The 26010-nt window shown below is 38.4% G+C and overlaps 1 protein-coding gene across 8 annotated transcripts in view; it reads right to left on the bottom strand.

Moving 5' to 3' along the window:
• LOC138762146 (serine/threonine-protein kinase tousled-like 1) overlaps nucleotides 1-26010 on the bottom strand; it is a 135841-nt gene that overhangs the window by 12488 nt on the left and 97343 nt on the right. For all 8 annotated transcript variants that reach the window (XR_011356773.1, XM_069935607.1, XM_069935605.1 and 5 more), the window contains 6 exons: nucleotides 24123-24311; nucleotides 22973-23039; nucleotides 21856-21953; nucleotides 14815-14896; nucleotides 7985-8076; nucleotides 7804-7893 (listed from right to left, as the gene is read on the bottom strand). Coding sequence is in view for 7 of the 8 variants with exons in the window: in XM_069935607.1 (XP_069791708.1) it covers nucleotides 7804-7893; nucleotides 7985-8076; nucleotides 14815-14896; nucleotides 21856-21953; nucleotides 22973-23039; nucleotides 24123-24311 (618 nt within the window). In the remaining variant the exon portion in view is untranslated. The remainder of the gene's footprint in view (nucleotides 1-7803; nucleotides 7894-7984; nucleotides 8077-14814; nucleotides 14897-21855; nucleotides 21954-22972; nucleotides 23040-24122; nucleotides 24312-26010) is intronic.

The raw sequence follows: 26010 nt of genomic DNA, 5'->3' as shown, positions 1-26010 counted from the left end.
ATGGCTTTATCCACCAATGATCTTTTAGCCTTTTTATTAATACATCAAGCGATAAAACTTGAAACCTTACCCATTTCCTGTCAATCATTTGAAATGTGTGCTGCAGCTTTTTCCATTCTTTCATTTAATAGCATGTTAAAATGTCTCACTGATTTCTCATTTGCCAGAGCTAGAGCTAGATCATGCACATGATACTTCCTTGGGAGTTTGCGGAGATTTGATATGACATCTGAAACCCTGGCAAATTTCTACAGATGGAAAATGTGCTTACCAGTCTGGTATGGGCACACCAATATCCCTGTGCCTAAAGCTCTACAAAAAGTCCTGGACATCACAGGCAAAACCCTCCCCACCATCGAAAACATCTACAGGGATCGCTGCCGTTGGAGCAGCAGAAATCATCAAGGATCTACACCACCCAGCACACACTCTGTCATCATTGCTACCATCAGGAAAGAGGCACAGATTCTACAAGCCTTGCACCACCAAGTTCAGGAACAGCTGCTTCCCCTCCACGATCAGACTGCTCAACAACAATCTCAATCAGGGGTTCATTTAAGGGCTCTTTTGCACTTTGTTGTTTGTTTATTCCTCCCAGCATTGCAGTTGTTTACATTTCTTTATTTGTTCACTGTGTAGTTCTTTTTACACTACCAATAAGTGCTAATTCTGCCTTACCTGCAGGAAAAAGAACTCACAGTTATACGTGACTGTAGGGAATTTGTATAGTGTCCCCATGTCTGCTGGATTTCCTCCTACCTTTCAAAATATACGGTGGCTGTAGACTATTTGGGTAGCACGAGCACGTGGGCTGGAAGGGCCTGTTACTGTGCTGCATGTCTAAATTTAAAAATGTTAAAAAAATAAAAGCCTCTTAAATGCAACTATTGCATCAACTTCTACCACTCCTGTTGGTCACCCATTCCAAGCACTTTTTTTCAATAAGCTGGGAGGGATATATCCCAATAGGCCTTAGGAATTTATCCTTTTTAATACTTTTCAAAAGACCCAACGCAGACAGATGTCACTGGCAGAAATTGCCTGAAGCCTTGTACAGTCAGAGAAAGAGAGGCAAAAATAAGTCTCCCATAATCACCAAATGTCTGTGGAATTATCTCCAGCGCTCCCGCAACCACACAGAATCCAGTCCAAACCATCAGCAACTCAAAACTCCAGATCGAAATCTCTCATACAATTAGGAACCCTTTAGTGCTTTTGGTACCCTCTTGCATCCTGGATTTGATACCTGGTACCCCTTTCAGTTAGTCTCCAGCAATCTGTAGCCTGCATGTTCCTCGCCTTGAGTCATCAACAGCCCGCCGCCTGTGTGGGTCCTTCAGCCGCAGAACCCCCCCAGTGGTTCGCTGTCACAGTCACCGTCCCATGGGTCGTCTCCTCTGCTTCTCAGAGTGGGGTGGGCAGGCGGATCTCCATTTCTGGCACCTTGCACTGGTCCCCCATTTCCCTGGTGGATGCTGATCATAAGCACCGCCATGTTGGGCACAGACCCCACAGTAAAGGGTAACTCAAGTCATTCGTCAAGGTATGAGCTAATAAAAAAGGTGGGGTGGAGGGGAAAGAGGAGAGAAAAGGGACAGTGGTAGGAGTACAGGCAAATGGGTAGGAATGACACACAAGAGGATACAGATGGGAGAATTTCTAGCAGTTACAGAGTTATGTACTAAGGGGGTGATTAGTGGGAAGGCATGATTGGATGAGGGAGTCCAGGAGCAAGTAGTCCATCTAGAAACTAGAGGGGGAGGGAAAGACGTGTCTGATGTAGGAACATGCAAGTGGAGAAAATTGTGAAAGATAATATGTTTGATGCCAAGGCTAGTGGGGTGATAAGTGAGGACAAGGGAAATCCTGTGCTTGTTGCATCTCAGGACAGAAGAGCCCAGGGCAGATGTGCATAAATAGAGATGCAGGTAGCTTAGATATTCTGGATAGAAAGACCTCATCCTGGGAGAAGATGCAACAGATGTGGAGTAATTGAGAGAAAGTAATAGAATCATACAGGAGAGAGAGAGGGAAGAGGTGTAGTCAAGGCAACTGTGAGAGTTTGTGGGTTTCTAGAAAATATCTGTAAACAGTTTTATCTTCCGAGGTGAAAGTTAACAGCTAAGTGGATAAAGTTGACAAGCTCATTATGGGTGCAGGAGGCACCACCGATGTAATCATTACGTGCAGAGGTCAATCTGTAATTCTGATTTAGCCCCCTCTATATCAGAGACTGGGAGATTGTTTTGTTGAGCACCTTCGGTTTGTCCTCTGCAATAGCAAGGATTATTCAGTGGCCAACCATTTGAATTCCACATTCCATTCCCACATCAACATGTCTATCCATGCCTCGAGGCTACCTGCAAATTAGAGGAACACTCTGCATTCTGTCTGGGCACCCGTCAACCAAATAGCTTTATTATAGACCTCCAATTTCTGTTAAACCTTCCCCCGAGTCTCTCTTTCCCTCTCTTTTATTCCAGCTGATCACCCCCTCCCCTGTCACTTCTAGTCTTTTTTTTTCCTCTTCCACTTTCCCACCTATATCCACTCATGACCACTTAACAGTTAGCTTGTGGCCCTCCTCCCTTCTCTCCCATCTTCCCCACACCTTTTTATTCACATGCCTACTTCATGCCTTGACCAAGCGCTTAGGCCCAAAATGTTGGTTATCCTTTATTCCAAAAGATGCTGGGTAACTTGCAGAATTTCTCCAGCACATTTGTATATTGCTCTTGACCCCACTGACTGCAAATTCTTCTCTGGATGGACTATGTGCTACTTCAAGAAAACCTTTTGTATGCATTTTAACAAATTTAAATTTAGACACTGTAACAGGGCATTTCAGGCCCACAAGTCCATGCTGCCTAATTTCGACCCAGTACGTTTCAAACGGTGGGAGGAAGCCTACAACCCCAGGGAAACTCCACTCAGACGCAGGGAGAACATACCAACTACTTACAGACAGAATTTGAACCTGGTACCACTTGCTGGTGCTGTAAAAGCATTGCACTAATTGCACTAATTGTTATGCCAATGGTGCCCCCAAATTCTGTCCCATTTAAGCCTCTGACTCAAGGTCATCTCAGTCAATACTACAACAACCCTGTTTTTACACCTTCTCATAATCGGTCTACATATCTGTTCCTTTATCTTTCAGTGCTTATTGGGAGGCTTGTAGAGTGTTTGACCCTTCCTAATTGTACTTGCCTCAGTGAATAATCCATCATCTTCTGAGTGCAGCTGTGACCCCTCCACCTCTTAAATTCCTGTCTAAAACTGAAAAACATTAAGCTACCAGAACTGCTCCTCTTTCAACCAAGGCTCAGTCGCATGGACAGAATCAATAGATTCTGGTATGGTCCCAGAGGACTGGAAAAATCACAAATATCGTTCCACTGTTCAAGAAGGGAGGGAGACAACAGTGGTTGAGAAGATGTTGGAGTCTATTGCCAAGGATGAGACTTCAGAGTACTTGGAAGCACATGTCAAGATAGGCCAAAGCCAGCATGGTTTCCTCAAGGGAAAATCTTGCTTGACAAACCTATTTTTTAAAAATGTTTTATTTAAAAATTTAGGAGTAGAATGTATAATCCCGCCCCCTCCCCCATTGTTTGACAAACCTATGGAATTCTTTGAACAAGTGACAAGCACGTTGGGTAAGGGAGATACAGGTAACGTGTATTTAGATTTTTAGAAGGCCTCCGACAAGGTGCGACGCATGATGTTATTTAATAAGAGCCCATGGTATAACAGGAAACATACTAGCGTGGATAGAGCATTGGCTGATTGGCATGAAGCAGGGATCATATATCCTGGTTGGCTGCCACTTACTAGTGGTGTTCCACAGGATTCAGTGTTGGACCACTTTTTTTTAAAAAATGATTTTGATTATGGAATGAATGGCTTTGTGGCCAAATTTACAGATGATGCAAAGGTAGGTGGAGGAGCAGGTCGTGTTGAGGAAACAGGGAGGCTGCAGAAAGACTTGGATGCAGAGAATGGGTAGAGAAGTAGCAAATAAAATAATACCGGAAAGTACTGGTAGAATAAAAAATAAGCAGGTGGACTATTTTTTTTAAATGGGGAGAAAATTAAAAATACCCAGACACAAAGGACCTTGGAGTCCTCATGAAGGATAGCCTGAAGATAAACTTACATGTTGAGTTGATGGGGGAGAAGGCAAATACAATGCTGGCATTCCTATCAAGAGTAGAATACCACAGCAGAGATGTGACGTTGAGGCTTTACAAGGCACTGATGAGATCTCACTTGGGGTATTGTGAGCAGTTTTGAGTTCATCATTTAAGAAAGAAAATGTGCTGACTTTGGAAAGGGTTCCAAGGTCCACAAGGATAATTCTCGGAATGAAAGGGCTATTTATGAGGAGCGTTTGACAGCTCTTGGCCTTTACTTGTTGGAATTCAGGAGAATGAAGGGGGAATCTCATTGAAACATTTCAAATGTTGAAAGGCATGGAGAGAGTACATGTAGAAAGGTTCTCATGGTTCTCCCATGGTGGGAGAGTCTAGGATAAGAGGGTAAACTACATCATTGAAGGGGCATCAAGAGATGCAGAGGAATTTCTTCAGCCAGTGGGTGGTAAATCTGTGGAATTTGCTGTCACAGGCAGTAGTGGAGGCAGGGTCATTGGGCAGAGATTGATAGTGTTAAGGGTTAGCCAGGACATCAAAGGTTGTTGGGGAGAAGGCTGGACAGTGGGGCTGAGTAAGAAAATGGATCAGCTCACGATTAAATGATGGCAGACTCAATGGGCTGAATAGCTTATTTTTGGTCCTATGGCTTATAGTCTCATATTAATGACAGCACAACTGATTTGAGAAAAAAAATCAGACCTCAAAGTTTCTTCATTAATATGTAATTTTTCCTTACACCAAACAGGCGCAATTGTGCTCAAAAGTGTACCAGTTTGGAGAAGCTCCTCATGCAATGCTGGACTATGGCAGAATTAGTGTAAAAATGGCTGGTTAATCATAGGTGCACTTGGTGGGATGAAGAACCTATTCCTATGCCATATATTACTACAGCTCCATAAGTGACCCCCCCCCCCCCCCCAGATTGCCCAAAATAATTTGTATATCAAAGAAATTGCTACAAAGTAGATTTGCACAATATTAACCAATTATTTTGTGGCATCAAAAGTTTGTTGAACACCCAAATAGCAATCATTACTCAATTAATGCATCTGATAAAAGAACACGCTTAATCCGATTTTAATTCACTTGCTTTGAGTAACTTAGATATTAAATAACTAATAATAACGTAAAATGTACTGATGCACTATTTTCTAATTTTGCTGGGATGCATCAAGTTCTCAGTTTCTTAACAAATTAACCTCAGCTGTTCAACAATTTTAAGTGCTGCCCTGCAAACCTAAAATGAGTGCATTTTGCTCAAACCATCATTGATTAAGAATCTTTCTCGACTTGTACAGACAGAAAGATTTCAGAAATATGGTGTTTAAATATTGCCACTTTGCAGTGCAATTGACCAGGAATATTTTTGTAAATAAAGTAATACATTTTAGTACAAATATGCATTATTTTGGTTTAACTGAGTGCCAGAGGTTTTCAAACTGCCCCCCCTAAACTCACATTCCACCCTAAGTATTCCCTATCCCATAAGTGCTTAAAAGAAAAAGGTTTGAAAACCACTGTTTTAATTGTACCTAATTGACTCATTATGTGCATGGTTTCATAACTCCAAAGGAAATGGGCCAATTACCATTTTTTTTCCAAGCAAAATATTTCCGTGACAATTGGATCTAAAGCTGTGATTCCCAACCTTCCCTTCCCACTCACATACCACCTTATAAGCAATCCTTTACTAATCACAGGGCACTTATTGCAGTGGTTCACAACCTTTTTCTTTCCACTCACATACCACTAAGTAATCCCTGTGTTAATGGTGCTCTGTGATAGGCAACAGATTGTTTAAGGTGGTATGTGACTGGGAAAGGAGGTTGAGAATCACTGCTCTAAACCCAATTGTTACTGAAATATTTTGCTTGAGAAAAATTGTAATTTGCCTATTTCCTTTGGAGTTATGAAACCATGCACATAATGAGTCAATTAGGTACAATTAAAACAGTAAGTTTTCGAATTTTTACTTTCCACCTACATGCCACCTTAAGCAATCCCTTCTTAATCACAGAGCACCAATGGCACAGAGCACTGAGCACCTATGGTATAGGGAATACTTAAAAGTGGTATGTGAGTGGAAAGAGAAAGGTTGAGAACCACTGACTTATGGCATAGGGATTGCTTAAGATGGAATGTGAATTTGGGGGGGGTCAGTTTGGAAACCACTGTGCTAAAGCACAACTTGGTATTGAAAAAAAGACCACAGGCAAGTCCACTTTGGAGGAGGTGGGGAGTTGGGGTTGTGTTCCGAGAAAGCAGTCCTATCATGATTTTCTGTAATGCAAAGCTGCTTCATTTGTGCATGCATCAAAAAAACAGGAGTTAACAAATGTTAAATTGTATTTACTTATTTTCCATGTACATTTCATGAGTGAATTTTATATCTAAAATTTTTTTTGTAGTGATTTGTAAATTCTGTAAGGGCAAATTTCTGTTACCTGAGCATCCAAACATTGAATGAGGGTGTCACCTGTACCAATTATTAAGGATTAAAGACCATGCTTATCAAATTCTATTCTGAACATTTATATGGAAGTCTTTTTTATTCTTAAGATGCTGTTCCTTCTTAAATGAGGTATTTGTAATGTTTCTGTTTTAGTGAAACTATCCACTCAGGATTCATAGAGTCACAAAATTAACAATCACATCTTTAAAATATAATTCCATTGGACTAATGCAGGGGTGGTCAAACTACAGCCCACAGGCCAACTGTGCATTTTTATGTGGCATAGGTGAATTTTTAAAAAATGGAATATGGCCAGTTAGAAGATAGTCTCTAACAATCAACTGCACTGTATGTAGAGTATATAGCTCTTTTTGTTTGAACATTAGATGTCGCCTCCATGTTGAACTACTAGACCGACTATTGCAATGTTACTCATCAACTAATTTACCCCAATTGATTAAACATGCCAGAACTGAAAAAAAAACAGAAAAATTTCAGACAGAGTGGGAGAATGAATACTTTTTCACAGAAGTCATGGGAATTGTGTCTGTTTGATTTGCAAGGGATCTCAAATTTAATAGCCTATCTACAGATTTACACTTTGCATTATAATCATTAAGGTGGACCCTTGGAACATTAACTGTATTCACTGAGAGTTATGGAGAAATGTTAGAGACTACCATGTCCTTTTCGTGATCTTTTTTCCTGCTCTTATTCTGCACCCAGCTTTTTAAATGAGCGTTTTAATGGGTTTTATTGTGTCCATTTGAATTCAAGAGCAGCAGATAAAGAAATGCCTACTTTAATATGTGAGCAAATCAATAAACTATGGTCATGTCAACAATTAAACTGTTCAGTAGTGTCGTAAAATTATTTTGATAGAAAATGAATTTTCAATGGCACAGGGATTTTGTGGTCTAAAGGGTTTTTCTTGAGTGTAACTGGCTGAAAATTGCTGGGCTTAATATTGTTTGACCTCTGACTCCTTATGTGGCCCACAACTAAAAAGGTTTGACACTCTTGTACTAAATAAAGCATGACTTAAGCCTTTTCGTATTTAAAATTATCATATTTATCTCCCCATGACAACAAAATTTAAATCTTTGCAATTACCACATTTTAACCCCTTTGTTGATACTCTGAGACAAATGCAAAGCAACATAGTCATTCTGAAATACAAAAGAGCTTACTTACGTATCTGTATCCAGGGAAAAATAGTCATACAATTTAACTATCCTGGGATGATCCAGTTCTTTGTGTATTCTGTATTCTCTACATGCATGCCTAAAACCAACAATTAAAACAATGCATATAATTCTACTTCATTCTGAAACTACAATAAATTCTACTTGCAGTTTTAAGGATAAAGACATACTTATGATAATTTTCTTTCTTTTCTTCCCTCCAGTTTTTGTTTAGCTGATGGATCTTCACTGCTGCATATCTCTGTTCGATCAAATCAAATGCCTAATGAATAAAAAAATAAAATAGCCTCTTAACAGAATTTCATATTAACTTGGAAATAAATATTTTCATTGGTCCAGATAAAAGTACTAAAAAACTCAAGGCTTTGACAAATGATCAGTGCTCGTTGAAAGATCAATTACTGCCCATTGTCAAGAACTGTTCTACTTGATCAGGGGTGGCCAAACCATAGCTCGCAAACCACATGTGCCTCTTTGACCTTTAATATGCGGCGCGCTGCCGGTCTCTCCCTTTCACCTGCCCGTCTCACGCTGCCGGTCTCTCCCCCTCACCTACCTGCCTGGCCAGCCCAACTCGCGCTGCCAGTCTCTCCCCCCTCGCGCTGCCAGTCTCTCCCCCCTCGCGCTGCCAGTCTCTCCCCCCTCGCGCTGCCAGTCTCTCCCCCTCGCGCTGCCAGTCTCTCCCCCTCGCGCTGCCAGTCTCTCCCCCCTCGCGCTGCCAGTCTCTCCCCCTCGCGCTGCCAGTCTCTCCCCCTCGCGCTGCCAGTCTCTCCCCCTCGCGCTGCCAGTCTCTCCCCCCTCGCGCTGCCAGTCTCTCCCCCCTCGCGCTGCCAGTCTCTCTTCCCTCGCCCACCCAAATTGCATTTTTAATAGCTTGATATTTGTAGAACTGTATTTTAGTCATTAAAAAATGATTATAATAAGACTAATTTTGTAAGGTGGAAATCTGATTAAAATATATATTTTTGTTTTTTTTTACATATTTGTGTCTGTGATTATTGAAACTAATACAAATTAACAGTTTAAAAACTGCATGCATGGATAAATATTATTGTATTTAATATGCATTTCTTAAAATTTATATTAAATGTTTGTTAAAAAATGTGTTTGCAACAATAAAAACGTATGTGTAAATTATGTTCTTATCCTCTCAAGCATCTGAGCTTCATCATTTGTGGCTCTTATATTAAGCAAGTTTGGCCACCCTTGTACTTGACAATAGTAAAATCCCAATTGAGGGTCATTCCTAGATATTTGAATCTACTTCAGAGATATTTATAAATATTTCTGTACCCAGATTATAAGAAAGTGGAAGTAAAGAGAAAACAGAAAAAAAAACATTATTCTGCTAAAATTCCAAAGCTTAACAAAGAGGCCTTTCATTTTAAAATAAATGATGATGATCCAACTTTAAATAGTGCATCCTGGAAAGTTCAAATAAATATTTCAATCCAAAATGCTACAGATCAAGAAAGCTGGGTAACAAGCCCAAAGGACTCAAACACCAGCAGCAACAAAAATTCACCAAGACAATGGCTACTTAAACAAAACTGGTTTTATTTTCTTAATACAGAATAATAAGATCAACAGTCTACGATTAACTTAATCCCTTCTAATTGCACATGTATGTAATGTTTGTGTGTTCAGGAAAGTTATTTTTCACTGTCCAATCATTCACTTTTCACTTCTCCAAGTTCACTGGTATCATGCAATCTTCCATACTGTGCACATAATTGAACATTTAATGTCTTCACCAGGCTCTTGTGCTGTAACTTAAATTGTTACCACTTAGGAAGGTCTTTGTTAGTTCCAGAGAGATATTCATTGTTCTTTGAACACACAAACTGATCTCCTTCAATTAGCAACTGAAATGTCTTGTTTTTCCAGTGGATAACCTCTTCTTCCAGGTTACCACATTGAGTTCTTATTCCCCTATTTCAGGAGAAACACAATAACCAGCCACAACCTCTGCAATTGACTACAGAGATTTAGAATAGGTTGAACTCCAAACTCAAAACCCATCTTGAAATGGGATCTTGCATCAGGTCTGCCAACTTGCAGCCTTCACACAAACTCTTGCAGAATACTCTGACAAACAATGGACGTTTTTTCTGTTTGCAAAACCACGTGGCCCCTCTTAGGACTACAAACTCCAACCAGGCATTTAAAACTCTGGCACCAGTTTAGAAGCAAAAGAGTTCTCAGTTCTTGAGCCTGAACACTCTTCAAACATGCTAGTCCATTAACACCCTCTTGTGAAACTCTCACAGGACTTTCCATTATCTCTGCAAAGCCAAGTGTAGACACAAAGTCTACTCCTTGTATATCTCTTGCAAGGCAAATGAGATGTTTGTGAAATGTGCCCTGATAACTGAACCTCTAAATCTTACCCTTTTAATATATATTTTATCATAATTTTATTAACTTATTCCATAACAGCTGAAATAAAACTGAAAATCTTGAACTTCAGGTCAGACAGCAACAGTTGAGAGAAAAATCATTTAAACTAACAAAATAGCACTGTCAAAGTACACTGCAAATAGAAGCTTGGACTGAGAGGAGTATCCCACACTAAATGTTCCGTTTCTTCAACTGTGGCAGACTATAGTTATAGCCTAAACAACCTACAAAATCCATTGCAGCAAATTCTACGACAAATCTACTTTCTCTGCCCCTTAATAAATAAACAAAACAAGCTCACCTTATCCTTAAAAATTCACTTAAAAATGATCACCACTTGAAAATACTTGGCCATTTTTCCGGCGTCACTATAATAATCCTGAAATTTTTAGTTGAACAGCTCTTGGGGCTATATGTATATCATAAAGGCTGCAGTGATTCAAGAAGACAAATATCTAACACATCTCCAATGTCAATTAGGGTGAAATTGAGCTGTGAACCACACCTATATCTCAAGTATTTAAAATAAAGCACAAGATTTCACTGCAGCAGACATCTTACATAGAACAATGTTGATATGTTCCAGTTGACCACACTATTGAATAAAAATTCACACTGCTAACAAATGAATTTTATCACACACCTTAACACGTGGTACTTGAATCTGGAGCCAAGACATTTATATACCCCATCAGGAAAATAACTACCAGTAAATAAAAATTAATTGAGGACTAGAGTACATTTTAAAAATAGTTATTCTGGTATCTCTGTGCAGAAAGCTGCTGACTATAGAATAGATAAGACTACAGAGGATGTTCTTGGACGATCTTAATAAGCAGTGGGCCATCTGGTTTTGACTCATACTATCACTTCACAAACTAGGAAATGACAATGAGAACTTGCTGTTATGAAAGTATATATACATTGCACTGCCATTTCCTTATCAACCAATGGAGGAAAGAGTGCTGGAGAGTCAATGACTTACTCAAACATGCTTTTGAACAATACCATCAAGAGATGACAGCACACACCTCACCTAGTCATTGTTGATTTCTGCTCATGCTGCATTGCAAGCTAGATTATCAGCAAAAACCGACTGCATGGTGGTTGGGCTCTTAATCATTGAAAGGCCCATGCATTAAATTCTAAAATAATGAGTTCCAAGGGCCATCCAAGACAGTGTACAAATTTGGAGTGATGTTCACAACAGTATTTCAAACTTTCTGGCATGCCTGTCAAGGAAGTAAATCACATTATGCTACCCCCTCCTGCATCCACTGGAGGATTCTCCATTGAAACCCTCTCCTGTAACTCACACCTTTGTGAGACAGCCATCTGCACTGACATCTCCCTATTTGGATGCAGGGAACTCATGCCAGTAACTAATGTGCAAATCCTGTCTTCAAGTTAACCTCCTTAGAAAATAATGGGCCCTTTGAGTGATCAATCATGTGACATGGTCCTTTCATTATTCTCTTACTGATGAGCCACCTGAAAAGGAGAAAGGCACATGGGTTTAGGGAGTAGGTTGGATGCAGTGATGGTAAAGCCATGAAAGATCTAAGTGCAGATATACCATGCTCAGGTTGTAGGAATGAAGGTTTTTTTTAGAAACCTGAGGGAAGTAGGGTTCAGGGAGTTATAGTCACCATCTATGAGCTAAAAAAATTAATGGAGTGAAGTGCAATATCCAGTTGAGAACTAGTACAGACACACTAGTTGAAGCTAATCACACTGATTACGTGCTATTTTCTCCTATGTGGATGGAAGAGACTTTGAATGCTATTCTCTGGTCAAATAAAATTCAGGTTGGATTGGTAGTGAAGAAGGTAAATGCTATGCTGGCATTCATTTCAAGAGGTATGGTGTATAAGAGCAGAGAGGCATTAATGAGACTCTATGGGGTATTGGTGAGACCCCATTTGGAGTACTGTGCACAGTTTTGGGCCCCCTATCTTAGAAAAGATGTCTTTGGAAAGGGTGCAGAGGAGATTTTCTAGGATGATTCCTGGTATGCAGGGCCTGGCATCTGGGGAACATTTGACAGCTCTTGGGTTGTATTTATTGGAGTATGGGGGGGGAGGGGGGTGGGGATCTCATAGAGACATTTCAAATCTTGAAAGGTTTTGATAGACTGAATGCAGACGTTTCCCTTGATAGGTGAATTGAGGACAAGGGGTCATAATCTTAAAATTAGTTATCCAATTAAAACAGAGAGGAAGAACTTCTTTAGTCAGAGGATCGTAGATCTGTAGAACTCACTGCCACACAAAGCAGTGGAGGCCAGATCACTGGGAGTTTTAAACAGGAAATGGTTAAGTATCTCATTAGTAAGGGTATCAAGGGACATGGAAAGTGGAACTAGGTATGAGCATAATTCACCTTAGTGTAGAGTCGCAGAACAACTCGATGGACCTAATGGCCTGTTTCCACTCCTTTAACTTGTGAATTATGAGCCGCAAGACACGAGTAAAAGACTTAGAGCTGTTGGAAATACAGGACAGTATGGTTTACCCAATCAAGTTGTGAGATTGTAACCTGATGGATATATACTGATAGAAGTGGTGAAGCAGGTGATGCAGCTGATGAAAATGAAAAGTGATTTATTCCCTCACCTGAATTATGCATGCAGGGTTATTAAATCTTTTGCTACACTTCATTCAGGGTGCCACAGCCTCAATGCCACTAGACCACACATGTCAAACTCTGGCCCGAATTATATTTGGCCCGCAAGATCATTTCAAAAATGTATTAGAGGTGGCCCGCCCTGCAGCGAGAGCCGATGCTGTTTTTTGGTAATGTCACCCCCACCATACTTCCCCATTGTAACACGAGAAATTGTAACACGAGAAATTGTAACACGAGAAATTGTAACACGAGAAATTGTAACACGAGAAATTGTAACACGAGAAGTCTGTCGATGTCATCAGCCGGCAAGCCAGTTGGAAGGCTCCCCGCACAACCAGTCACTTCTCCCACCTGTCGAGCGGTGCGGCGGATTGGCGAGCGCCTGTGATTTCCTGTCGGCGCGACGGGCATGGCAGGCTGCGCACAGTCCCCGGGCAGCACGAGCCCCGCGCGACAGGCACCGGACGGCCCTTCCACAGCGTGAGCGCACTTCTCCCGGTCGCCACGGCTTTCAGTGCTTGCTCCCGTGCGGACCCCAGGGACGGCTGGTTCGGCCCTGCACGTGAAGAAAGAGATGGTGGCTGTCCGCAAAGGCTGATCGGCAGCGCGCTGGGCCTGAGTGGGTGGGTAAGCAGGGGTGGGCAGAGGGTGTAGGTGAGGAGTAATGGGCAGGGGAAGTTATGGTGGTTCGAGGGGCAGTTAGAGGGAGGGATGAGTAGAAGGAGGGGTGGATAGGGAAGAGGTAAAAGGGGAGGGGCAGGGCAAGTAGGGGAGGGGTGATTAGAGGGTGAGAGATGGGTAGAGGGAGGAACAGGTTGAGGGGAGAGGCAGTAGAGGGGCGTGTATAGGATGGAGTGGGTAGAGGCAGAGCGAGTGGAGTGAGGGGTGAGTAGAGGTTGGGTAAAGGACTGTTCAGGTAGAGGGATGGTGGGTCGAGGGTGAATAGAGGCCTAGAGCCTGAGGAGTGAGCAGGAAATGCTGAGTCCTGATGCAGGCCAAAATGGACACAGTCTGTGAATGCTGACTACATCTCCACAGGGACCAAATATGTTTCCCTCAGGTCAAGCAAAGGGTGAACTTGAGCTACCTACTCCTGACCTGTAACATTATCCTCCTAAAGTTATATCCTAAAGTTTAACATTACAAATGTTGAAAGAAGAGAAAACATGCAGATGTTGTTGAAAATTTTCAATAAATATTTAGTTCGGCCCTCGACTTAGTCCAAGTTTTTAATTTTGGCCCTCCGTGAATTTGAGTTTGACACCCCTGTACTAGACAATCTGCAGAGATGACTTCCTGTGGGAACTGAATTTCCCTCCTCTTCTCAAAGTTAATTTTGAAGTTCTACTTTCGATAATCAGTGAACTTTCTTGTCTACAGCACATTATGTTGCAAATTCCAAACAGTTATGGTATCGTCCACCACTAGTTAATGCCCCGTCAACATCCTTTGAACAGTTGTAGGCATGGCACTGATCAGCATCAGTTAGCCTGAATTATTGCCAGCCACTTGTACAACTTTGTGCACCAACACTGTTAGTACTGTGGAATTGAAAATGAAGCACTTTTAAGACTTCATTGCCTGTACAGTGGCATCGGTGTAACTTAAATGCGAAACAATTTTCTCGTGTTACTGATACCTCTTCCCCACTTAGTAATTTACCTTCTTTTTAACAAAAAAGATGCCAAGAAATGCTTCATGATTCAAATGTTTTGCAAAACTCAAAGTACAAGGTAACATATTTGAATCAAATTACTTGCCAAAAAAAATTTATAAAAATGATAAAGTTTCAGCTAAGACATTTGAAGATCGTTAATTTGTAATGTACATACAAATTTTACTAGGCCACATTATATATTAAGATGCACTTTACCTAGCCTAACAAAAATTAATAGTCCCTTCAAAAGCGAGACCCTTCAACTTTCTGAACAATTGAATCAAAAGTCACGTAATCTTGCAACTCAAAGCATACCTTGTATACTTCACTGAAGCCACCTCTTCCAAGTAGATGCAGCAGTAAATATCTATCATTCAACGTGGGATGGTCTTTGAATCTAAAAAATGATTACTCCATATAAACATTGGGAAATCAGCAGTGCTCTATCAATAACACTTCTGTATAGGCAGTTATGATTAAAGATGTGCACAATTAAAATATTTACCTTAATCAAGATATAGAATATTGCAATGTTATATAATTTTAAGAGAGCCTGAGATGAATTAACAAGTTGTTGTGGATAATGGAAACTTTGCAAGAAATATAACAATTTGATGTGTTTCTATCATTGTGTAGTAACTTCTCAATTCTGAACATGGGCTTAGTGTGATTTTGAAGTGACCTGATTCAACAATGTTAACCACTTAACAATTGAGTTGCTTTTCTTTCTACTGAGTGGTTTGGACATTTTGTAGGATGAAGGTACAATATTGGAGAATTAGCAATAAAATTAATTATTTCAATATTCAAGCAGCTGAAAAGGAGGAATTACCTGAAGTAAAGTTCAATGGTCAAAAGACAAGATTGTTATCAGACAGGTAGAGGAACAATTCTGGACCAGCAACAGCTGGGAATGTAGCCAGGAGCAATGCACAAGGAGGCAAAAAGCACTTGTGACTTCCTGGATTTAATTAAGAGTATTAACAGAGAAGCATTGAAAATAGAAAATGATTAGAATTGCACCCATTCATCTTTTTTCTTTTTGAAAAATTTAAAAGAATTTAGACAACTTAGACAAACATAACAGAAAAAAACCCAATTTTTTGTATATATAAAAAAACCCCCAAAAAATTAAAATCCCGCCCACCCTTTCAGCCAGCCCCCTTAAGGGGAGCCAAATATAAAGATAATACAGTGATTATAAAGAATATTTTAAAGTATTTCTAAATTCATATACTCCAAGACCACCACATTTTAACAAAAAATGAATAATTATCGTGCAGATTTACATGTAATTTTTTCCATAATAATACAATTTCTCAACTCATTGTGCCAGCGTGTTATATTAACCTCCACATTATCCTTCCAAGTACTAGCTACACATTTTCGTGCTACAGATAACACTAGATGTACAAATGCAATTTGAAATTTATCCAACCCTAGTCCTTTCAAAGAAACCATATATCCCAACAAAAAGATTGATGGGTCTAATGGTAATTTAATCTTAAATAATTTTTCCAAAACCAATCTAATTCCTTCCCAAAATGGTTGCACTTTAAAACAAGACCAAACACCATGTAAAAAAGTTCCAGTACATAGTCCACATCTAAAACAAGAATCTGAATTACTAAATCCATATTTTTTCAATTTCTCTGGAGTCAAATATAACTGATGTAAAAAAATTATAATTAACCATTCCATAACGTGCATTCGTCACTTTAGTTACACTATTTGAACACATAATTTCCCAATTACCTTCTGGAAAAATATAGGTTAAATCACTTTCCCATTTAAGCCTAGATTTCTCCCATTCCAGTTTATCCAGACTATCCTGTAATAATTGGTACATATCTGAAATATAACCTTTCTTAGGTACAGAAGAAATCAAAGACTCAAATTTGGACAACATGGGTAAATTCATCTCTTTATCATAATCATCTTTTATCAAAGCTCTGAGTTGATAATACAGAGAATTTACAGATATATCAAATTTCTCCCTCAATTGAATAAAAGAAAGAAATTGGCCTTCTTCAGAACAGTCCTGAATTATCTTTATGCCCTGAGAATTCCATCTCTTTAAATGATTATTAAACATTGAAAAAGGAATAAGCTGGTTATGATATAACGGGGTTTGAATTGGGTAATTTACCCTTTGATCCTAAAACCCTGTTTCTTTTAACCCATTTCCTTAACAAATGTTTTAATACCGGCATATTACATTCCTGCAATAAATTCACATTACATTTAAGTATAAACTGATGTACCTCAACTTCAGATATACGAGCTATTTCCACCTTTGCTCAACTCAGAGGTTGGTCCACATCCATCAATCTGCTAACAAATTTCAACTGAGCTGCATCATAATAATTTTGAAAGTGAGGTAACTGCAATCCACCTAAAGCATATTTCCATGTAAGTTTATGTAAAGCTACTCTAGCTAATTTTCCTTCCCATAAAAACTCCCGCATTGCCCTATTCAGGTCCTGAAAAAAACCCTTTGAAAGTAAACATGGTATAGACTGAATTCGAGGAAAAATATTCATTTAAACACAATTTACTCGACCAATTAATGTTAACGGCAAATCTTTCCATTTAAACAAATCCATTTTAATCCTTTTTAATAAAGGGACATCATTCAATTTATATAAAGACTGGTAGTCTGCGTTTACTACCACTCCCAAATATTTAATTCTATCTGACCACTTCAATTTTATAATATTTTTATATTCTGAATAATCTCCATCCCCAACTGGCACTATTTCACTCTTATCCCAATTTACTTTATATCCAGATAGCTCTCCAAATTTTAACAAACAATCTTGTAAATATTTCAAAGACTGTTCTGGTTCTGTCAAATATACCAGTACATTGTCCACAAATAAATTAATTTTATATTCATCCTCCCCAATTTTCATTCCTTTAATCTTATCATTCTGTCTTATTGTCTGAGCTAACGGTTCAATAGCCAATGCAAATAAGGGTGGTGACAATGGACAACCTTGTCGAGTCGGGAACGCGTTAAGTTAAATGATAAGGAAATTTGACCATTTGTCACCACCCAAGCAGTTGGGTTTGTTTACAAGGCCTTAACCCAGCCTATAAAATAAGGGCCAAAATTAAACTTCTCTAACACCTTAAACAAAAAATTCCACTTGACTTTATCAAAGGCTTTTTCCACATCCAGCGCAACCACCATTAGATGGTTGGGTCGTTGTCTAAATGCATCGACTAATGTTATCAATCTAAGAATATTATCAGACGCATTTCTATTTTTAATAAAACCTGTTTGATCTATATGTATCAACTGAGGTAAATATTTGGAAAGTCTATTCGCTAACACCTTCGCTACAATTTTATAATCTACATTTAATAAAGAAATAGGTCTTTACGAAAATACTTTCAATGGGTCCCTATCGTTCTTAAGAATCACAGTAATTATAGCACTTGAACAAGATTCTGGTAACAACTGCTCCTCTGTTACTTGCTGCAACAGATCTCCAAATATAGAGGATAAATCTTCATAAAATACTTCATAAAATTCAACAGAAAATCCATAATCTCCCAGCGACTTTCCATTTGGCATCTCTTGTATAGCCTCTTTAATCTCAAAATCCGAGCTTCCACCCATTCATCTTTTTGTAACTTCAACAAGATTTAGCCAAGAACCACCATACTTTAAAGCTGTATTCAGTTTTAAATAAAAGATCAGAGAAGCACCAATTTATTCTTAGATAGCACCTCGCATGAAGACGCTGTTAACTCTTGTGCAATGAAAATATAAATGGATCAACTAGAACAAGAAATTATGCAGATGCTGGAGCCAAGTGTGTTACAGGCCAAGAGGACCCCAAAACGCAGCAGCAATAGAAATTCACCAAGACAAATGGTTATTTAAACAAAAGTTATTTTTAATTTTCTTTAAACATAAAAACAGGATCAACCTTTAACTTTTTACTATCAACTTAACCTAACTTATTATTCCCCCTTCTAATTCTAAGCACACATGCATGTAATGTGTGTATAAGTTCAGAAAAGTTCTTTGATTCACAGTCCAATCTCACATCTCACTCCTCCAAGTTCACCAGTATCAGGCAATTCTGTGCACAGAATTTAACATTTATGAATCTTCACCAGGCTTTGGTGATTAAAAGTTAAATGGTTACTTTTCAGAAAGGTTCTTGTTGGTTTTCAGAGAGAGATTTGTTGCTCGTTGGACACCCACAAACTGATTCCTTCCAATCAGCCATTTCAATGAAACTTGCTCCATCTGGGTTTTCCAAATGATAATCTCTTTCTTTCAGGTCACCACAGAGTTCCTTTTTGTTTCCCTTTTTTCCAAGTGAAACATTATATAGCCACCCATCTCCTCTTGTATGGACCACATACAAGAACAGGCTGAACTCAGAACTCACAACCCGTCTTCAAAATGGGGTTTTAAACAAGCTGCCAGCTTGCTATGCTGCAGAAGCCAGTTCTCTCTTAGATAAAGCCTGTTTGGTCTCCTCTCTCTCTCTGCTTGCAAAATTACATGACCTTACCAGAACAGCAAACCGCACTCAGACAGATTGCGGCACTGGACCCAATCTTTTGAGTCCATTCATCTGCTGCTTTCCAAAACAATAATCTATGACTCCACAGCATGTCCAATTAGTATCTACTTGTGAAGTCCTTCAACAAAGCAGTCTCCATTGTCTTTACAAAGGCACTGGGAGCCTGGAATGTCTGGCTTGAATAGAGCGCTGGCATTTTAAATAAGATCTGTGTTGTGAAGTGTTTGTGCTTGTTTGCGACCCACACTGAAAAATCTCCACAATATATCTCCTTCAAAACATATCTATATACAATAATAAAATATAACATAATCCATCACAAGTGCAATGCATAAATGCGCTGTAAAAACCTGGCAGGGCATGCAACATCTATAGACAGTAAAGAATAACCAGTTTCAGGTAATGATTGTTTCGGGCCTGGGCCCTTCATTAGGGCCAAGAAACAGATGACTCAATAAATAGCTGTGGCGAGGGGAGGAGTATGGGCAAAGAGGTAATAGGAGGGGGAAAAAAATGGTGGTCTGAAGAATTCCATGTATTACTCCTTACTTCAATCATGGTGTCTGCAGACTTTAATGTTTTACTTAGGTAATAAAAAGATAATCGAGAGGGTAGAAGATGAAAAAAAGGATTGCACAAAAGGATTACCTGGCTGAAATTGAGGAATTAATGAAGATTTTGATTTCTTTGTAATCAGAAAGACAAAAGGCTATCAAGAGCATCCCATTTAGGAGTTAGAGTCAGAGCCTTGGAGCCCTTTGGCCTAACTCTTTTGTCTCCCAGAATGCCATCTCATTTGACTGCATTTTGTCTGTATCATTTAAGTCCTTCCTATCTCTATGTCTGTCCAAATGGCTTTTGAATCTCAAAATTTTACCTCCTTCTATAGTTGTTTCTCATTGCTCTACTCAGCTGAGTAGAAAAAAGTTGACCCTCAGGTACCCGTTAAATCACTTAAAATTGGAAAAACGTTTGCTTATTATTAGGGGTGCCAGGCAATGCCAATGGAGCTCTTTGCTTGCCTTTATGGTAGGCAAATGCTGAAGTACCTTGTGCATATATGTGTTTTGTTTTATTACATGACAATAAAAGGAATTGTGAACCTTGAATTTTCTTTAATTTGCTCAGAAATAGTAAGCTGGATGAATAAGATAAAGAAAAAACCTCCACAAGGGAAAGGTCAAGATTTTTGTTTAAGAAGCCATCTGGTTTTTATTTATACCCTGGATTTTTCCTCTCAATCCCTCACAATAAGAAAAGAGTTCTCCGGTCTTCCCTTTTTCTCTGGATTGTCCTTCAGATTCAACAGATCATCCTTTGCAATTTCCACCACCTTCAACAAAATGACACAACCAAACATCTTCATATTCCGTCCTTTCAGCATTACAAAGGTACCTCTCACTTTGCAACTACTAGTTCTTTTCCATCTCTACCAATATTCTCCTTTTCATGGCACTTTACAACCTGACCATTTATGATGCAACAACTTCTTCCTTTCTTGCTCTCAAGTTGGTGAAGCAGCAATTTACAAGTTCTTCCGTCTTCCATTCTAGCATATTGCATTTAGTGTTCAAGATGTGGTCTCCTCCACATTGGAAAATCTAAATTCTGATTGAACACCTTCTTTGTGAACTGAATGCAGATGCTCCACAAGGCCGACCAAGCTTCCTATTGCCTGCATCCAATTCTCCATTCCACTCTAGCCTGCATTATTCCCACAATGCTTCACTCAAAGAGAAACAGGCATATTGAAGCTTTCAGAACTCAGTATTGTATCTGGCAATTTCAGGCAACTCATTCTCACTCTTTATAATTGAACAGTTCTAGTGTAAATTACTTACAACTTTGATTCAGTTTTTCTCTCAGCACTGCCCAAACTGCTGGATTTGCTGCAGCTCTGCCCTGCATTTCATTACTTTTATTCTTCCTTTGTTTTCACTGGTTCTCCTCTCCAGATATCTTAACTGATCTATCAAACAGGTGGCTTCTATCACCACAGCATCCCAATCAGAGATAGGATGCCTACCATATTCCTCCTCCACCTTTCTCCAGCTTATTTTCTCATTTTCAGTTTTGCTAAGACACCTGTGACTTGAAACACAAATGTTCTCTTTCCACAGTTGCTATCTGTCCTGTTGAATATTTCTAGTATTTTGTTATTTTAGTTTTACAGTATTTAGTTTTATGATTTTTCAGTCTTATTCCTGTGGGTATATTGTGATTGTATTCCAAAACATTCTTCATTGTCAGTGTCTGTGAAATGCTTTGAAAAAGATTTTGAAAAGCGCAGTGAAAATAGTAACTTGTTGCATCACAGCCTGGTTTGGTAATTCAAATGCTCAGGAACACAGAAGGCTCCAGAAGGTAGCAAACATAACCAGATCCATCACAGGCTCCAAACTCCCCATTCACTGAGTACATCTACATGAGGCACAACATCATGGAGGAAGCTAATATCATTAAAAACCCGTATCACTCAGGTCACAACTTTAATCACTGCTACCTTCGGGTAGAAGGTACAAAAGCCTGAAGACCAGCTTTCTTTCCAATAGCTATCATATTTTTGTACCTCCCTGGATACATTAATCAAGCACCACAAAGGGATCATCTGTACTATTGCAATTTCCCCTTTTTCTTGCACTAGAATAACTGAATATGATCCATCTTTTGTATTTATTGCCTCTTTTTAATTCAAAATATGGATAAAAAATTACCTATTGCAACTTTAGTGCATATTGTACCCTGTAGATAACAATAAACTAGTTAGCAATTAAATCTTTAAGAAATTTGACATAAGTTAACCTACTGTGAACTGTCTTCATTACTTATTCTTTTAAGTTCACGTATGTGCAAATTTCTGACTCTTTCTAGTCTTTCGAGCTCTGCTTGAATTTCAGCTTCTTCCTGTTAACAAGGAAAAATAGATTTGTCTGTAGTTCAACTATTTTGTTATCATTCAAATAACTAATTTACTTCATAATCTGAAATAGTTCAGATAATCTAGTTTATATACTGACGATGAACATTTTCAACTCAAAAATAATTAGCTAGCTTCAGAAATGAAAAAGCAGCAGAACTGATGTTAACCTATATCTTAAATAGATTTTCAAAGAAATACGATTTAAATGAATAAGAACATTGCCAGTGGAATAAAGAGGAAAGAGTGAGTGGTACCACAAAGTCGGTGTTCTAATTTGTTAAATAAATCAGCAACTCAAATTAAGGGGAAAAAACTTAATTCTACTAATACAACTAAATTGGAAGATTATAGACTGGGTAAAACAGTCAGGTAGCCACAGCATTAGATATGGTTCGGAAGTTGAAAAACATTTTTTGATGTCAGGATTGGACATGGCAAAACACTTTAAATGGAATGAAGCTGAGACAAAAATCTAATGGAAGGTTTAAATAGATCAAGGGGAGGATATCATCTTTACCATTGTATGTAGAGAAGGAAATGTATAATCCTACATATTACTATGAAAATTCTTTTGGATAAAAGCATTGTAAAAGGTGCAGAGCCAATTCACTTGGATGTTTCCAGAAATAAGTAATTTATAAGGAGTATGGCTTGGTAAATTCAGAAATGTACTGAGGCAATATTAGGTAGCTGTCATGAAAATGATGAAAGATAACAAAGTAGATGGTAGAAAATGCATTTAAAAACTCAAATACTTAAATGTTAGAAAACCACATTGAATTCTCAGTTACAAAACACCATTAAATATTTTATAAAGGAAATTTAAAAATCATTCCTAAAAATTGATAGCACAAAAGAGATTTGGTTATTCCCCTTTGGCTTGAATTGGTTGTAGAAATTAATAAACCAAACCTTTTCTTCTTGTAAACTGTCCCATCAAGAAGCATCCTTAGGACCGTTATAACCTTCTCAATTCTACTTAAAATTAAACATTACAACAAACCTTTTTAAGATGTCCCAATCTAAGTTTGAAGATTTCTTCCTGTTCATGGTATTCTGCTACTGTCAATCTATATAATAAAGACAGTAAAAGTATTATATGGACTACAAAAATGATTAGAAGTTACAAATGTATTTATTCCATGTCCAAAATTCCATGCAGATAAATGTAAAAGCTTTTCTTTTAAATCAATTCTTAAGATTTAGATCATTCTGTGGATTTTTGCAGTATTGGTTCTTTTTTACAGTACGCTTTCTATAGTTCATGGATTACCAAGAAAAGGAAGTATTCTGAGCATTAGAAGCACTTGCAATAAAGTTCAAGGTTTGCTGCAACTCAGTCCTGAAAATTCTGCTATCTTATTCATTCTCGTGCTCAACTGGGATAAAAGCACATTGCTTTCCTCAACCATCTAAAATTCCATCAGTAAGGAATCACAGCAGCTAAGATTAAACTTGCACTGATTTGAAATGACAAGGACAAAGAGGCAGTGGAAATGAGGTTAATTTACAGAATATTTCTAGGGAGTAACTCTGGTTTTATGATGCAAACATTCAAATTTGTTCAACACAGGCTTGGTAAGCAGACAGCAGTTTTGACACCAAATTCTAGGCAGCAATACAGGTAATGCTACTGTAGTTGAAGAGCAAATTGAGAGTAAGCCAATAGCTATTCATTCACTTGAGAGCTCCACTGTAAGAGCAATGCAGCCTCATCCATACCAACTTCAGCAACCAACCAGATAGCCATAACTACTCAATTCCTCTTGAGATCATTAGTAATACAAAGGAGAAGGCAAGAGGCAAGTACACAAAATAAACAGCACATTCAATTTCAGATTTCAAGCACATGCAGTTGGACTTTTGAAAATCTACCATCAGATGTTTAAATGTAAAATAAGACAAGTTGAAACTCTCTTTACTGAATTATGTGTAAATGAAAAGGGTTTCTTAGAAAAATCCCACCTTTCTCATAAAATATTACATATACAATTGACTTACTCAGCCAAATAGAGAAGTTTTGTAAACAAATTTTCAAAATCACACAATTAATATTATAGAGTGTGAGAAATCAATTATTTATTTTGTCATGATGCTGCCAACTACTTAAAATGGTTTGTAAAATCTAAGATAAATTTTAAAAAGAAACTTACAACTGTGGAAGGTTTGGTCTAAGAAACGGATCATTTTCTGCTCCATTTACAGCTTTTGCTTTGCGTTGTTTTATCTCAGAATTTGCTGATGGGGTCTGCAAATTTTGAGTTGGTGGAGGCTTTCTCTTTGCCAACAACTTCCTTTGTCTTTCTATGTCTTCTCTTTGTTGATTTATCCATTCTTGTTGTCTGCATTGAAATGAAGGTATTAAGACAGTCTGTGAGCACATGAAGAGCAACAGTGATTTTAGTGCAAGTTTCATTTATTGTCATGTGTACTGAAATAGAGTGGAAATGACTGTGAGTTAATAGTGATTCACCTTCAATACAGGATAGATTGTATTAAAAGGCTTTTTTCTTGGTAGTAGCACTAAGGTATGGGACGACACCAACTGTTAATACAAACAGAAAATGCTGGATCTGAAACAGTTGTTTCTCTCCCTACAGCTGTAGCAGACTTTAGAAATACAGCTGAGTATTTCTAGCATTTTGTTTTTATAGATTTTTAGCATCTGCATTTAAAAACATCCAATAGTGTTAATAATTGGAAAAGGGGATGTGCAGGAAGTGTGACAGAATGAAAAGGTTTGGGTAGCCATTGTGGTGAGAGCATTAACCTATTGGGTGGGTCAAAAATGGATGATGCAAAACAATACAAAATAAATGCTAGGAACAGTGAAGGATAATGAAGCAAAATAAAATTCAAAAACTTGTCAGGAAAGGGAAGAAAATACAAGATGAGAGGCAGAAAATAGACTTGGAGGAAACAAATAAGTCAAAAGCTTGTTTTTTTGAAAAAAATTTAGACATTCAGCACAATAACAGGCCATTTCAGCCCATGAGTCCACACCACCCAATTTACAACCCATTAACCTACACCCCCAGTACTTTTTTTGAACAGTGGGAGGAAGCCAGAGCCCCCGAGAAAGCCCATGCAGATACATGGAGAATGTACAAACTCCTTACAGACAGCATGGGATTCAAAACCCAGTCCATACCCAATCGCTAGCGCTGTACACCAGCCGTGCAACCCTTTTGGTTCATAAGTTTATTGATCTAACAAAACCCACCTTATCATAACCCTTGGACAATTTCAATGCAACTTTTCTCTAACATGACTCTGCAATTTTGTTTTATTTTTGCACTACCCATATATACTTAATTATTTGTTGACTTGTCCGGGTAGCACACAAGACTGTTTCTTCACTATATTTAAGTACCCATGACAATAAACAAAAAATAAACCCTCTAATGTAAATAGCAGTTGTCACAAGATAGACTCAATGAAGGCACAAATAGTAATAAAGGAGTTCAGTGTAATAGCTAATAGAGATTTGGCTGCAAAATGACCAGGTCTGGGAACTTAATATTCTAGGGGTTTGTTTTTATTTAAATTCCAGAGGAACAGGTAGCTTAATCACGAAAGTATCAGCTTTGGTGCCAGTGCTTTGGATTGTGATGCAATCAGCTGGGTGAAAATAATGAATAGTAGAGGAAAGCCAGGTGGGTGTATCTATAGACTCAAGATACTGCTTTTGTCCAATGGAGAAGCAAAATATCAAGGCATGTTAAAAAAAAAACAACTCCAATTATCATTTGGTGATTGTAACTGGCATATAGATACTATGGGAAAGTAAATTGTGCAGGGTACTTTTTTTTTCCAGGGCAGCATGCTAGAAAACTTACCCAGAAACAAGGCTATTTTAGATTTGGTCATGTGATGAGGTAAGATGAATAAAATTTACTGGTTCCTCAGCAGTGATTGCGACATGGTAGAAATTCAAATAGTGTTGGAAGGCAAATGCCTGGCATCCATCCATAACCAATGTTCTCAACTTAAATATGCACAATTAGTTTAGATTCATTTGATGGTAAATAGGCCAGGTCA

The sequence above is a fragment of the Narcine bancroftii genome, chromosome 4 (assembly GCF_036971445.1).
Source record: "Narcine bancroftii isolate sNarBan1 chromosome 4, sNarBan1.hap1, whole genome shotgun sequence".
NCBI lineage: Eukaryota > Metazoa > Chordata > Chondrichthyes > Torpediniformes > Narcinidae > Narcine > Narcine bancroftii.
Note: the sequence above shows the minus strand (reverse complement) of the source record. Positions and strands in the feature narration are given on the sequence as shown.